General features: G+C 52.5%; 1 protein-coding gene across 21 annotated transcripts in view; it reads right to left on the bottom strand.

Annotated features, from left to right (window-relative positions):
- Positions 1 to 2,152: 2,152 nt before the first annotated feature.
- AKAP13 (A-kinase anchoring protein 13) overlaps positions 2,153 to 16,002 on the bottom strand; it is a 253,965-nt gene continuing 240,115 nt past the window's right edge. For 20 of the 21 annotated variants that reach the window (XM_074317388.1, XM_074317390.1, XM_074317392.1 and 17 more), the window contains 8 exons: positions 14,761 to 14,955; positions 14,110 to 14,271; positions 13,615 to 13,685; positions 13,111 to 13,155; positions 10,430 to 10,480; positions 9,264 to 9,713; positions 7,562 to 7,895; positions 2,153 to 6,836 (listed from right to left, as the gene is read on the bottom strand). In XM_074317388.1, the coding sequence (XP_074173489.1) occupies positions 6,787 to 6,836; positions 7,562 to 7,895; positions 9,264 to 9,713; positions 10,430 to 10,480; positions 13,111 to 13,155; positions 13,615 to 13,685; positions 14,110 to 14,271; positions 14,761 to 14,955 (1,358 nt within the window). In that variant the 3' untranslated portion in view covers positions 2,153 to 6,786. The remainder of the gene's footprint in view (positions 6,837 to 7,561; positions 7,896 to 9,263; positions 9,714 to 10,429; positions 10,481 to 13,110; positions 13,156 to 13,614; positions 13,686 to 14,109; positions 14,272 to 14,760; positions 14,956 to 16,002) is intronic. The other variant, XM_074317391.1, reaches the window with a different exon arrangement.

Below are 16,002 nucleotides of genomic sequence, written 5' to 3'. Positions count from 1 at the left end.
TGGCCCACTCCCAAACTCCTTGCCGCCAGCCAGGCTCCTGGGGTGCAGGGAGCGTTGTTTCAGGTGGCCAGGCTGGGAAGAATGAAGTTGGCCAGGCAACCGCCCAGATCCAACTCCCGGGCTGGGGGTGGGGAGGGAAGTTCAGGGACCCTCAAAGGGAAGGAGCAACGTAGGAGGGAGAGCAGAGCAGGGCTGGCTTTGAGCTGGTCTGTTCCCAGGAGGCAGTTTACGTCACTCCCCTTCCCCCAGGCCCTCTCCCCTCCTGTCCATTTCCCAGGAAGAAGGGAAGTTTTACAAAGGTTGCGGGAGGGGAGAGCAGCCCAGACTTCAGTGGGGACTATTTCTAGCAGCGAACAGCAGCAATTAGCCTAGAAAGGAGCGGCCTGGGACTGCGCCAGGCTGTAGCTTAGATACCAAAAGCAGCTGGAGACTTGGGGCCGGGTGGGCGTGGGGAGGGCAGGGGGGCCGGCAACCCACATCCCCGAAACTGGAGCACACCCCAACACCTCCCAAACCCTGACCCCCTTTCTCGCTGCGCCTCCTCTCAGGACACCCACAGCAGTGGCAGAGTGGTACCTACACTGCATGGCCTCGTCACCCTCTGGGTGACCTGAGGCCTCTGAAAAAATGGGGGCAATTTTAAGGAAAAAGGAATCGCCTAAGAATCCAAGAACAAACTCTCAGAGGTGCTTCTCCCCATGGAGGTGGCGCCCATGACCCAAGGCTGCTCTGGGGATGAGGTGACAGGTCCCCCAGTGAAAGCAGTTCCTGAGTTTATTTCTGACGTTCTGCAGCTCAGCTCAGGTTGATTCTGCTTGTTACTGCTTCCAAGGAAAAGAACAAAACCTGTATCCTGCATTTTTCTCCTTTCTCTGCAAACTCTCTTCAGGAGTTTTTAGCATCCTCATGCTCTTGGCTTTCTGTCCTGTGGCATTCGTTACCACACGTCCTGTCCAGGCAGAGCCTTTGCTGCAAACTCCATCCTACGGCAGTTGGTAGGTGCCGGTCTCCCTCATGGCAGGGCTCTCTTTCAGGCCTGGGATCCGCAAGCAGAAAACACTTTTATTTAAGCCACACAGCGGCCTGGTTTGCACTGTGGCAGACGACCTGGGCACAGTAGTTTCCCTCCGGAGCAGGCGAGGGCCCACTGCTCTGTCGAATGGCAGGCAGTCCAGTCTCCTTGGAAGCCTGAGCGCTTTGTGCCTCTGCTGTTCTTCTGGAAGGATGGATGGAACTTTCTCCCTCTCCTTGCTGCCCAGGCAGAGCCTGCCCCTGGCTCAGGCCCAGCGACAGTGGGAGGCCATGGGAACTGCTCTCCTGGCCCTGCTGGCTCTGTGGGGCAGGGGACTGCTGGAGCTGGTGACAGCCGAGGGCAGGGAGCTGATGAGAAGGGACCAGTGTTCCACTGGCTTCTGGGGAGCAGCTATTGCCAAGGCGACAAAAGACTCTAAGAAATTGGTCCACGTCCAAGTTCACTGAAGAAGAGACTTGGCACGCCGGCGGGACTTTCTTTTCTGTTGTTGAGTGGGAGCTTGCAAGTGGCAGAGCCAGGAACCCAGGTAGCTTAGCATGACACCATATAGCCGTCCCCAAGGGCCAGGGGGACTTAGGGGGCTCAGACACCAATGGGAGGCAGCCAGCAGCTTAGAAAAGGGGTCACAGGCTCCCCAAGCAGGGTGAGCAACAGCTCCTGCTGTGCGTTTCAGCCCGTCTCTGGGAGCCCCGGCATTCTGCCATCAGCTCCTGGAAATCCCTGGGGAGCTCCAGGCGCGTAAGATTTTTCTTCCTGAATTGCTTTTTGGCAATTGCCTGTCTTTGGGGGTGAGATGGTGTGAAGAACATTGGCAAGGAAAGGCAAATGAACACTAATCTTTCTACATCGTAGAGTCTATGGCAAAGGGTATTTTTTTCTTCATTGACTTAACTGGAAATCGTTTGCCCTGGCACCCCCGGGTTTTGGGTCCCTGCTGCAGGAAAGGGTGGGAGTCTTAGTACCTGCTTAGAGCTTCAGGATCTCCTCCAGATTCCAGTTCCCACAAGTACAGAAATAAGGCTTCACTGGGGAGAAGGCTGTCCTTCGAGTTGGGGAGGGGGTACCCCCTTTACCAGGAAGCCCACAGGGACAGGAACGCGGGACACATCATAGCCACAGTCAAGATGTAAAGGACATTTATTGTTTTTGAAAGGGTCGAGGGGGCCTTTACAAGAGTCCGGAGCCAGTAACCAGACAGGGAGATAAATAAAATACAAGGCCAGTGTGTTGTGGGAGAATTCCAGAAAACACACTGAAAAGAATCTTTACAGTTCCAAACTGTTTTACTTTATACATAATTACAAATTAATATACAGCATCTGGGGTTTAACCCCTTTTTATTTAATAGGATTTAGCACAGAAATACTCATACAGCGTTTGAAACAACGAAGGAAAGCAGAGGTATGAGGTACAGAATCACCCGCCTGTGCGTCCTGCGGCTCCCCGCCCCCTCCCCCCATGGGGTAAGCGACACATAGGAAACCACAGGCGGAACCGTGACCACAGGGCGGGTCCCACCAGTGAGCTCCCGCTGCCCATCCTGCCAGGCGGCTGCAAGAGGCGGGTGAAGACCTGGGGTGCACAGAGGCAGTGAGCCCCCACCCTGCAGGGCTCCGACTGGGTGTCTGAAGCAGGGCAGCCGGGCCTGGGCCAGAGAGACTTTAACCACTTGGGTCTGCACATCTTTAAACCTTAGCAAGATGGAGAAATAATTCAAGGCCTGTCCATCTTTTCACTTCTATCAGATCAGGATATGGAAAGAAGTCCTTGTTTTGTTTCCCATGCCCCCCTTTTTTCCCCTTTATGGTAGCATTAAAATGCTTTTCATTTTCACACCTGGCCAGCAGGGAGCAGAGTCCAAAGCTCTCTTAACCGAGAATGTTATGCTGCATTGAAAGGAAAAGGAAGAACCAAACCACGCTGCCCCTTTCCTTGTCTCATGGGGGGGGGGGGGGGGGGTCAATGAGAGCAAGCGCTGGGCTGGGACCACCCCAGTCATGTTGTCACAACACTCCTGAAGGAAGGCAAGCCACACACCTCTCACCCCTGCACAGGTTAATCTACAGGCTTATTTCTGGGTTCCACATTCCAAGGAGTCCAAGCACGGGGGTGGATGCCTACCCTCGAAGGGTCGTGTCCCTTCCAGGCCACCCTCCTTATGGCCACTGGAGCCCACTCAGCAGGACCGTCTCTCTAACCCCCTCCCAGGGCTCGGCTGTCCTCTGGGCACAAGTGGCCACCCATCAACACCGCAGTAAACTGCCGCTCCAATGCCAATGCCAAAATCCTCGGGGAGAGAGAACAGGCTTTAGAAAAAGAACGCCCGAGACAAAAGGATGGAATATCAAGTACTTCTGTAAACAGCAGTTTCCGGATCAAGTTCTGGCTCGAAGGTCATGGATATGGTTCTACCTTGTATTTAAGGTGAAGCTTCTTTTCTGAAATCCCTACACACTATGTCTCCCCCCCATAACGGTCCAACAAACCCCAAGGGTGTAAAAGATTTGTGCGTCACTACTGGTAGGGCCAGGGGCTTGGGAAGGTAACAAAGGGAGCAAAAGGACAACTTTCAGTGGTATTCCCCTGAGACTTAAGAGGAAAAAAGGTAAGATTCGTACCTTCTCAAAAAATAAAAAACCTTGCTCTGGATTTGCCCACAGCTCTCTCTCTGGGGTAGAGGATGGAATGTTGGCCGGGGGCAGCACTGCCTGAGGGCAATTCGCATGTTCTGTAACCCTCTCCATTTTCAAAAAAGGAAACAGTTAACATAGTTGATTGTCATAAAAATGAAGCCAGCTGATGACAGCATGTAAAGTGCACATGCCACCCAATTAGGATGACATCTACTGAGATGATATAATTGAGAGAAGATACAGCCTCCTTCCAGAAAATTCATTAGATTCTGGAAACCTGGGGATTCTGGATGGTGTGCCCATCTGTCCCCCCAAAACTTAAACACAATGCTGGACATCGGATTTCTTGGGTTTGATGGAGAAGCATGGCTTCCTAGCATGGGGACACCACGGGGAATTGAATCTGAGCCACCCTAGAAGACAGCCCCTTCTCACAGGACAGACACCAACAGGGCTTAGACTCAGCGACAGGGCAGCTGTCAAAGTCACAAGCACAGCAGGAACAACGCAGGGAGTGCCCGAAGCACAGCAGTGACCCCTGAGTTCAATTCCAAAGGGGGGAGAAGCAGGGACCTGGGAAGTGGTTCTCCCCGTGCCGCGGACCACGTTCTCGGTGCAGGTGGGCGGTCTGAGCAAAGCAGGAGCCTACCTTCTGATTCTGATTCTAAACTTGTCCAACCACAACCTGACCAAATCTAAGTGGGTGGGGGTGGGGGTGGGGGTGGAATCCCCACTTTTAGAAACTGCCACCAAGACCCCAAAGCCGCTTAAACATTACAGTCAGCTGGGAGTAAAAGAGTTTGAAACTGAAATCAAGCTGTGCAGCCAAGCCCAGAACTCAGTGTCCATGGCGCTTCTGTGAAGAGCGTACGTGACAGAAAATCTCACTGGCACGAAGCCCTTCCTGCTTCAAGCACAGAGCGGCCTGGCTCACGTGGACCCAGCGAGGAAGGACGTGGGTCTGTCTGCATTCGCCAGGGCCCTCCTTTCTAGCAGAGTGCTTCTCTGGGGGACGTCAAGTGTCGGGGTAACTCGAGCAAGTGACAAGGACCGACAGCTGAGCTCCACACAGTTCTGAGAGCCAGACGGAGCTGTTGGGGGATCAGGTGAAGGAAGCAGCTTAGCTTTTTTGCTGTTTAGGGATTTTGGGGGTCAGGCAGGGGGGACACATGGTTTCAACAGAAAATCAGCTGGGTTTGTTCCTAAAGTCTAGTACTGAAGGGTAAGAAAGCTCCGTGATAAAAATAGGCATATATTGCTCATAGGTGGCAACCTGCTTAACTCTCAAGCAAGACGTCCCTTGATCAAAGAATGACATGGGGTGGGAGGAAGGAAGGAAGGGGACCCCTTCTCCAGCCTTAACTTCTTTTGGGCCTTCACGGCACTTTGACAAACACACAGCAGCGGCTGGCTGTTGACTCTGCAGAGATCAGATGGCTGAAACCGTTTGGGGCTGGTATGTTACCCTTCTCTCTCTCTCTCTCTCTCTCTCTCTCTCTCTCTCACACACACACACACACACAATAAATAAAACAAATCTAAGCTAACAATGTTAAACCAGACCTCTTTCAAATAAACTGAAAGATAAATATCTCCCTGTGCAAGGCCAGCTTGCAACTCATCAACAAGCACCAAGTTACAGCTTTTTTTGTTTTTTAAAAAGTATGTCCGGAGACCCATGCTCCTGAGGGGCACAAAGCAGGCATCGGAGGCCACATGTAAAGCACAGAATCTCCCAGGGTCTCCTCTCACAGGGAGCGACCGGTGTGGCAGGTGTGTGGGGTCCGGAGGGAACCGTCCTGTATCTACCAGCTGGTGACAAGCTGCGAGCAAATACAGATCGAAACACAGTAGGAAAAAGGAGAGAAAAAACGAACAGAAAATACAGGCAGCATTTGAGGCATCTTCAAGGGGTAGAGGACAATAAACAATAGACCGTTAGGTTTTAAAAAATGTTTTAAAAATTAAAGTTTGCCAATGCCCCCTGACCGAAGGAGAACCCTCCCAAGCCACACCTTCCGGGCTGCGTTTTCTCTCGCCTGCACTGGCGCAAACCACTGTACGGGCTTAACACCTTCACCTGAACCTACTTCTCGGCCAGTTGTCCTAGTTAGTATAGGGGTGGGGACAACGTCACTGCAGGGGACGCAGGTGGCCCCTTGTGGTGTGGTGGACAGTGCCCACGGGCTCCCACAGGGAGGGCAGGCAGACCCAGCTTCCCTTGGGGAGCCGTCACCAAGTCTCAGGAATACGGCCAGGAGGCCGTGGCCACTTCTGAATGGTCAGTGACAACCAAAAAGTGTCACACGGCAGAGGTCATGGTGAGGCGGCCTCTACTTCATCTGTGCCCAGAAGATGTGGGCAAACACCTGAGAAAGCCAGCATAGGATCTCTTCTGGGATTGAACGATGAAATTAGACCTTGTGTGTGTGTCCGTGTGACTCAAACCCCCAAATCAAGATGGTGCAGATCGTATGCTTCTCTCACTGGTTTTCACAAATGTGTGTCATCCCTTCTAAAATGAACTGAGAGTTACATGCAAAAAGGGGTGAGGTATGGACGGGGAGGGGAGGGGTGTAGGTGGGGAGGGGTGAGGTGTGGGCAGGCAGGGGTGAGGCCACCTGCGCAGGACCAGGCAGTACGTCCTGCGCCGAGCTCAGCTGACCAGGCATCTGGGACAGACCGTGCATAATTCTGCCGTAGCCCATGTGGATACGCGGACGGGTGACCGTATGTGTACACACATTAAGTCCAAACTACCCGCTGTATGAGTTTTCCTTGTGTTCCCCAAATAAATGCAGCTGGCGTGTCATACCTCACTTGGAAACATTCAGGTTTCAGGAATTCCTGACTTGTCCAAAATCATCGCCTGGACTTCGGGGGCCGTCACTTTCGGTGTGACACCCTCAGTGGGGCCGGCCCCGACCCACAAATAATCCGCAGTCACAAATCTGGGGCCTCCTTACCCACCCTGGCGCTCAGGACCACGTATTTGTCTGGCCCAGGACCTGGGACAGCGTGGAGGAGTGGACGCTTGAGAGCACGGGTGTCCGTGTGAGCGAGTGGGCACGCAGGAAGAGCAGGGAGTGGGGCTGCTGACACGGCCAGCCGAGGAAGGGGTCAGCAGAAGATCTCTTCACCCTCTGTGGGCACTTCTGACACAGGGCCATCTGTGAGACGGGAGACCAAGAAGGAAGAAGGTCTGAAAAAACTGCTCTTTTTGGCCCCAAACTCAAGTCTTCTGGAATGCTAAACAGATGACGGGCTGGTGGGCCATGACCTGCCTGCAGGGTGGGTTCCCTAACTGCTTCAGTAACGGGGTTCAGTATCTACTGCTCCCTTGAACTGTGCAGAAGCAGGGACGCTGCATTCTTAAGCAGGTCAGGAAAAGGAAGGGAGAGCAGGGGCGCGGGGGCCGTCGGCGCAGGTGGGGCACGAGCCTGCCGCCTGCTCGGTGCCACTAATCCCGAGCACGTTACTCTCGCTGAGCTTCGGGCCCCCAGGCTCCCCTGGAGTCAGCCTCGCATGCTCCAGTCACCTCAAGGATTCAATCAGATCTCGGGAAATGCTCACTGAGCACCAGTTACCCTCTGGGAAGGCAGGGAAGGTGTAACTGTTCCTTCAGGTGGGTGTGGGTCCCTTATGTGGGTAGGAAATGCCTGGAAACGAAGCGTGCGCTCTACTCTGCACACAGGTGCCACACACTGGGCTCTGAGCGGCTGGTGGAATTAGTGTCACACTGCAAGTCCAGCAGTGCTGGCGGGCAGAGCACGTGGGTTTGGTGAGAAGTGGAACAGACTGGCTTTCACACGCCTGAACGGCTCGCCTTTCTAACCCGCCTCACGCCACTCCCGTCTGCCCCTCCTCAGGACGCAGGGACACGGGGGGGACTCACCGCCGGGCTGCGCGCGGCCGCCCTTGCTCTTCTTCTTCTTCTCCTTCTTGTCCTTTGGCTTCGCTAATCCAAACAGGCGTGTGGAGGAGAGCGTGGACACCGGCGTCTGGCTCGGCCCCTCTGGCACTCTGCTGGTCTGGCTGGTGGAACTCAGTATGTGAAAAGGCCCCTTATCTTTCTGTGTCCGAGAGAGGCTGTTCCTTTTTGGGGACACTGAGAGTTCTGAGTCCAGGGACCCTGATTTGGCTATCAAAGGTGCAGGTGACAGGGGGGTCTCCTCAGGGTTGGGCAAGAAGGTCGGGATCCGCAGCAGCTTGGTGTGTTGCTGTGACACCTGCACGTGGGCAAGAGAAGGGCTTTAAGTCAGAGGCTGGCAGCACCCCGGGCCCATCGACGGGTGCGGGCTGAGGTGAACGGGGTGGTCTGCCCGGCGCGACCCTCGTCCCCGGATGCCACAGAGCACGATGTGAGACGATCCAGAACTTCTCAGTTCTGTTTACTGCCATCCCCCAAGGAGCATCCATGAAAGTGTTAAAAATACTATGTTTACTACATGCACTTAATATCAGCGTCATGAAGTAAGAGGATCTTGGGTGAGGCAGCTTAGAAAAGAGCTGAGCTGCCGCTTCCTGCAGAAACAAGGGCGTAATTATATCGGGACTGAGGGATTCTAGAAGCCGGTTCAGGTCAGAGGGAAGGTGGGGAGTGGAATTTATACCAAGATTCCAGTCAAAGGCTAAACCGACGGTAGAAGATGATGACGGGCCTATTCTCTGCTCTGCGTGCGGAGCCGTCCTCCGCGGAAGCCCCGCTGATCTGACTGGGATGGGGAGGGATGCACCCCGTGTCACAAGCGGCAGCTCAGAGCCATTCGCTGCTCCCCACCATTTGTCTGAAAACCTCCGCAGGAAGCTAAACTGCCCCTTCCGGAAGATGTCAGTTTAATTTTCTTTTATGGTCCAAGGCCAATCAATCAATCAAACAGCAACATGACACAAGCATCCCCCAGCAGGCGACCTGTGCACACTCAGCCTTTCCATCTGCCAGTGTCCGTGTTCCAGAACAGCCACGGAATCTCACGGAAAGCAACTCGGGAGTCCACGTGCCGCAAAACCGACAGCCTTCCCACGTAAGCGGCAGCTACCGAAAGAGCAAGGCCTCACCGCACCCCACCGCGAATCTCCTCTGTCCACAGAGCGCACCGCCTCCCTTCCGTCTGCTGCGCGGGCGCTTCCCTGGACCGGACGCCCGCGCCCACCACGCGGGCCCTTTCGGCAACTCACACATCAGTGCCACTTCCTGTGTCTGGGGGTCCCTCACCCTTGCTGCTCTCCCCACCAGACAGACACCGGCTCCCCGAGGTGGGGCCGCCCGGGTTCCGAGCACAGGGGTTGCTCCTGCAGTCCCGGCTGGGTGACCCCATTCTCAGCCGCGCAGAGACTACTCCCCCCAACGGCTGCGGGACGTGGCGCTCAGCTCCAACCCCCAGCATTTCCATTCTCCTCCTCAACCTCTTAGACGCGGAAAAAGGAGAAAAAGACTCACTCCCTCACCTGCCCCTTTAGTGTAAAAAAACATTCTGTAAAAACAGGCTTTCTCTCTCCACTAAGTTTCTCGGACACAGACGGGTCTTCCTTTTGTCAGTCGTGACCCGGCCTAAGTGACGGGGACAGCGGGCCCCTCCCAGCTGCGGGCTCGTTACCTGACAGGCGTCCCGCTCCATCTGCCGCTGGCTGAGCCGCTCCGCATCCCGTTTCAGCTGCTCCTGCTCGCGCTCCAGCTGCCTCTGCGCTGCGCGCAGCCTCTCCAGGTCGTACTGGTAGGCGCCCTTCTTCTGCTGGAGCTCGTCCCGGTCCCTCTCCAGGTCCTGCTGCCCCCGGCGCACCTCCGCCTCGCGCTGCGCCAGCCGGGCCTCGCGCTCCTGCAGCGCCCCCTCGCGGGCCTCCCACTCGCGCTCCCGCCGGCGCTTCTCCTCCAGGTGCTGGGCCTGCTGCCGCTGCAGGTTGGCCAGGTCCTGGCGCTGCTTCTCCAGGCTGCGCTGCTTCTCCTGCTCGATGAGGGAGCTGGGGCGGGACGAGCTCCGCGTGAGCGCACGCTCCGTCAGCAGCAGCTTCTGGTCCTCGATGTAGCTGTCCTGCTGTGACACCACGCCCTGAGGAGAGAGAGGCGACTGTGGCAGGAGGAGGGCGACGGGCGGGCTCCTGCCCCCGCACCGGGCGCACTAGCCACCACACAGACCACGACTCGCCCCTTAGTTTTAAGCTGCTCTGGGCAAAAGGCTCCGGGATAACCACGGGCAGTTACAAACGGGATGTCAACCGTGCGGGAACTGTGTCTTCTCCAACTCCGCCCTGCGCTGTCTGCAGGCACTGGCCCTGCCTGGGAGGTGGGGAGTGAGTGTGCTGCAGACGGGGGCAGGGAGGGATGAGACCCTTGGCTCTTCAAGAAAGGAAGCAAGCAGAACTGGAGGATGTTCCAGAACGTACTGAATAGTCGCTGTTTTGGGAGGGCCACCCAATCCAAGGACCACAGAGACATACGGAATATGGAAACTTGTAATCATACGAAAGCCTTTCTAGACCGAAATGATCCTTAACTACATGCTGGCGCCCCGTGTGCTTTGTGGCCTGGCCATCAACTGGCCCTACCGCCTGCCATCTGCTCCCAGCTGTGGTCTTACAAGGTCAATGGCACTCTACCCGCTGCGTTCTGTGACCTTTCCCATCACGAGAGCCAGTATTCTCTGGACTGAGGGCCCCACTTACCCATGAACAACCTATGACCGCAAAGACCCAGGCCAACACCATGCGTTCTTCACTGTTTTTCTCACAAGAAATAAGTGAAGGGGTAAAAGAGAAAGGCACGTACCTGCAACGTGCTGAGCAGCTCGTGGAGATGAACGATGCTCTGGACGACCTGCTGCCAAGGGACACAATGGAGACAGCGCGTCAGGACGGGGCGGACCCCACACTGCCTGTCGCCTGACCAGATAACCTCCTAACACACAGCAAGGGGCTTGCGCGTGAATGAATTATTCTCAAACTGAAAGCATCAAGGAGAAGACGCAGGTACAGACAGCAAAGAAAAACAAAACACGAGCAAACGAACACAGTCACTGTGTGTGGAGAGGGCCATAACACACAGGAAAATGTATTAAACGCTCCAGGTCTTTAAAATGACTGGCACAAAAATGACACATGTACCAATAGAACAGAAAACCCAGAAGCAAATCGTAAGAATTTTTTGTTTTTTTAAATCGTAAGAATTTCGTGTATGATATAAGTAGCATTTCTAAGTCAATGGGGAAGGGAAGAAAATTCAGTGACTTATTCTGAGAAAACTGGCTAAATCTTTGGAAAACTTTCAGATCCTGGCTCACACAAAAAGCATTCAAATCGATTTAAATTTAAGTGTGAAAAAAAAAAGAACCATAAAGGAGCTATAAGAAAATAGGAGAATGTGTTTCTGATCTTGAAACAGGGAAGGCTTTTTGAAGACAGAAGGAGGGGAAAAAACCACACATACACAAATCTTCAACTGTCACTCTATGAAATGTAAAATTAAAAGGCAAAAATGACAAACTGAACAGAAAGTGAAATGAAAACCTCTTTGATTTAAAAAAGACTCTCACAGATCTGTAAGAAATGAAAACCCTCATAGAGAAACAGCAAGGAACTATAAATCCAGCAATTTAGAAAAGAAGAAATACAATGGCCAGTTACAAAACATATTAAAAATGATTCAATTGTATTTAAAGTCAAATCAATGCAAAATAGAGAAATACCACTTGAACTCATCAGACCAACAAAATGTCAATGAAAAAAAATGAAACTTCCTGATGTTGGTGAAAGCAAGATGGAAACGAATGCTGTGCTGATGGCCGGGGAACTCCCTGCACAACCTCGTCTCCAGGACCAGTGTGCAGCTGGGGACGTACTAATCGCAGGGGTAAGGACGTTCTCAGGGGCATCATTCGAAAAGCAAAAGAGCAGAGAAAGAATGACCACGGAGAGATTACGTAAATGATGGTACAAGACATCACCACATGCAGCTGGTAGAGCATGTCTGCATGAAAACGCTCTGGGGAAATGCTTCTAAGGTGTGTTTAGAGAAAAACACTTCAGGGTGTGACGCTCCAGGGAGAACGCATACCAACTGTGTATAGGACTATATTTTATTGCTCACAAACTTAGACCTAGGAATATGTGGTATGTAGAAGAAAAGGCTGGAAACAGAAATGTCGAGTACTTTACTGGAGTTGTTTTTCAGTGGTGGCGTTATATTGTTTTCCTTTTTTACATTATTGCACATTTTTCAAATTTTCTTCCATGAAAATGTATTCCTTTTATAATACTTAAAACACAAAAAACTCAATTATCAGGCTTCGCTCTCCTGAGAATACATTGTACCTCTGATGTAAGCATGTTCTTAGGTGAGAGAGAGGGCGAGGGAGAGAGAGGGAGGGAGGAAGATCGCAGAGGAGCCGCTGACTCCCAAGCATCTATAGTGTATAATCCAGGCTGAAATGAATACCTGGAAAACACTGTCCTGCACTATTTACTACCTGACTCTTCTCATTAAATATAAGGGAAGACATTGCCAAATGGAAAAATCAACCAAGAGCTTTCAAGCAGCAGATACAGAGAGTAACAGCCTGTGTGAGAGCAGGTCTATTTTATTTAAGGATAAACACTGAAGGAGCTTCCACACTATTTGGACGTCCATGCCAATAAACAGAAAACAATATCCTTCTGTGTTTTTAGGGGAAATCCCTTATTTTAAAATTTCAAACCAGAGCTCCTCAGGGATTTACAATATTAGGTTAAAAGCAAGAAGAAACACCAAGATCCTGAGAGGTGGCCCCAAAGAGCTGCTATCGTATATGTAATTCCAGCCGGCCACACACAGACTCACTCGCTCAGAGTCAAGTACGTGTGGAGAGGGCAGTCACTCCAAGAGGACTTCCTAAGAGCGGACCCTGGAGAAGGGGAGCCAGTGACAGAAGGGACTTATCCTGCAGGGTCAGTGGCACTCAGCTGAAGGGAGGTGGAAAAGCCGTGCATCGCAGTCTGACTGCCACTGAGCAGGCCACCAAGGCCAGCAAGACCACCTTCAGGGTGACATGTGTGTCAAGTGAAAAGCAGTGCTCAAGGAAAACACTCGAGTCCTTGCAGAACGAGAAATGACTACACAGGGTTACCCACGAGTTAATATGCCACGTCCCAGGCTTGTGGCTTCCAGCCCAGGCTCGTGTTACAGGAAAGGAGGCCACAAATTCTGTTCAGTGGGATTGGACTGGAGACACCACCAAGGGGGCGTCACAGCTCGTGTTCAGAGAAAGCAAGAGGCTCCTGGAGAGAAGCTGTGGCCACTTTAGGAGGCGACGCCAAGAGGACGCCCCGGGGCCAGGGCACAGGCAGGGTAACGGACACGACAACCCGGCACTGCCTGTGAGCCGGGAGTCAGCCTGTCTGTACCAGCGAACAGAGTGGGTATTCCCAACCCAGCAATTGTAAGTCACACTCATGCACAGCTCACAACGTCCTTACCTCATTGTTCCTCTTAAGTACAAAGGCTAGGTTTGCATTTCCACCCTATAAAACAGAAAACACACATTTCAAAAAAAATGAAGGTCCCGAGACAAATTATGTTCAGTGAGTGTGAGTCATGTTGTGGCGTCCACTCAGGTCCCTGCCCCCACAGCCTCCCACTGCAGGTGAATGAGATTTGCGGCTGACCTGTCACTCAAGCCTCCTCCAGAGCTCAGGCTGGTTTGGGGCATTTAGACAAACCTCTGGAGGAAGCTGGTCCTGCCAGGGCTGAGGCCGAGCTACGAGCGTGAACACGGGACGCTGAGGCGGCAAACCAGAGAGTCCTAATGTGGGGACCCTATGTGTACTGGGTTTAATGTGCTTTCCTCTTAAAGCAAAGTCGGAAATAAAAACAGCAACTCAGCATCCAAAACGGGACCAAAAGTGGACTAAGTTCAGAGGTAGTGAAATCAGAGGGAAATGCTCAGGCAGTCGTAAATAGTGTACTTTAGAAAGAAATACCTTTTTCAGACCACTGTCTGATTCTGTTCTCCTAAGATCTTGACCATCATCTCCCTCTTCCTTATCACCTCCTAAACAACAAACAAACAAACACAGTTTTTCAAAGTCGTGAAACAGCTTAGCCGGGAGAGGAGCCCAGCATACACAGCTTAGGGATATGGTATGGCTGAATCCTCCCAATGCCAAAGAACGGGCATCTAGGTGATCGGTAATAATCTCACTGATGCAGAAAAAACTAGAAGCAGGGTGAGAAAGTGAGTATTATTTTCCCATTGGCTTTAGCTTAGCTGAGATCCCAGCAAAACCTTCATCATTCAAAATGAGCGTGTCACTGAGCGAGGCTCGAGTACGTGAGCAGCGCCACACTGTGAGGGTCTTACTGGAACAGTGACTGCCTGGCCCAGAGGACATGGAGCTCCCTGAGGACAGATCACGTGAGTTGAGCGTGACAGCCAAGGCCTGCCTGTGAGCGGACGTGAGTTCAGAGCCACTCACCTTTGGAGGCACTCATCTGGTGGCTGTCGAAGCCGCCAAAGGTCTCTGCCCTCCGGGGCAGGGACACGGGGCCCACGGGGCCTTCCTGCTCCCCAGGGCTGCTCACGGCCGGCCCAAGCGTGCCGCCCAGGCTTCCACTCACCAAACTCTGAAGGATCTCCACTGGAAGAGAAGGAAACATGTAAACTCTGTAGGTTAAATACATCAGATTTTTCAAAGATAAACTGTGTGGAAAAGAGAGGGTCTCGTGGTGGAGGTGGTGGGCGTCCTGTAAATTGAATCTTAAAATGTGTATCAAAAAACACGGGCAAGACTGAACTACACTGCCTGTGAATAGGCACTTGTCCAAAAAACCACACACACACACAAGTGATTACTATAAAACTGACAGTATCCGGAAGGAGGGAGCTGCGATGAGTCCAGGACACGTGGAAGGGCTTAGGGCGTCTGGCGACATTTTATTCCCTGACCTGGGTAATGACTACAAGGGGCTCACGTGATTATAACTTCCAAAAGCAAAATAACTGTTTCAGATTGTTTTCTGGGTTTGTGCTTTTGTTTATGATAAAAAAGCAAAAACGGGCAGGTGATGTTAGTGCGTAAACCACGCTGGGAAGAGATGAGGAGGGGGCCGCGCCCAACGTAAATTACCCTCATTTATTGCACTTCTCATTAACGGTCCTCCTTTGAGAGCCTCTTCTGTGTTGGAGCGGAAGAGGATTCTAGAGCTGTGAGTTGGGGAGCACTCCTCTGGCAAGGGGGTGCTGCACTCGGTCATGTCCCGGAAAATCATCTCCTTCTCTTCCAGCAGGAGGAGAATCTGCAGGTCCTTTTGCTGAAGTTGCTCTGCAGGGTGGATGGAGAAAAGGTCTGGTGATCTGACTGGTGAGGACCAGCATGATGGGATGACTAAGACACGATCGCCACCTCGTGGTAACTTAGGGGACAACACAGAACATAACCTTTTTTCCCCTTCTTTTTCCATCATGAAGGCAGTATCAAGTTTTTGTGGTAATAATTTGTAGCTGGGAAACTATCCTGGGTCTTTCTAGGCAAACACTGGAATTTCTGACATGACAAGCCGGCACTGTGTTTCCACTCCCCTCCCTCCAGTTTCTTTTCCAACCCCCTCTTCTCTGGCTTTTGCCCATCCCTCTGTGTCTGCTCTTTCCAAGGTCACCCATCATTACTGAATCCAATGAGGTCTTTTATGCCATCCTTTCCAGCAGGGATGGTTCCTCTTTCGACTGTTTCCCTCTCTCCTTTGAGGTTCTCTTCCTACCACCCTCTCTCCTTGGAGCACTTTACACACATGCCATCTGCAAGGGGATATTTGGGGTCCCCTTGGCTCAATCCTGGGCTGCAGTCTGTCCCTTACGCACTTTCTTCTTGGGATCTCATTCACTGCCATGGCTTCAATTGCCTCCTCCGTGCTGACAACCCAGTAAAAGCATCCCAAACCCTGCCCACTTTTTTGAGCACCAGCCCCTCTCAGGCAGTGACCTGCAGTTAGACGCCTGGTTCTCAGCACGTCCGAAACCTCGTCTCCAGTCTTTCTTCCCACCTCCTCCCTTTAGCGCGTGCTCTCTTCCTCAGTCAACAGCACCCAAGCTGCAGACGGGACAGATTTCACGTCCTCACTGCCCACCATCCACATTGGTTCCTTGTTTCTCACTCATGTCCATCCCCTCCCCAGCCCAGTTCTCACTGAAACTATCTCCCGTCTCCTAATTGATGTTTCCACCCTCATGGCTCCTCTCCTTCAAGCCATTCTCCCGGTTGGCTTCAATATCAATTTTAAAAATTAAAGTTGAAATTTTGCTAAAAACATTACACGATTCCCTTGTTGCCCTTTAAGACCTGGTGCCTTCCTAGCGTCACCTCCCATCACAG

The sequence above is a fragment of the Rhinolophus sinicus genome, linkage group LG13 (genome assembly GCF_036562045.2).
Source record: "Rhinolophus sinicus isolate RSC01 linkage group LG13, ASM3656204v1, whole genome shotgun sequence".
NCBI classification, from domain to species: Eukaryota; Metazoa; Chordata; class Mammalia; order Chiroptera; family Rhinolophidae; genus Rhinolophus; species Rhinolophus sinicus.
This window is presented reverse-complemented; position numbering and strand designations above follow the sequence as displayed.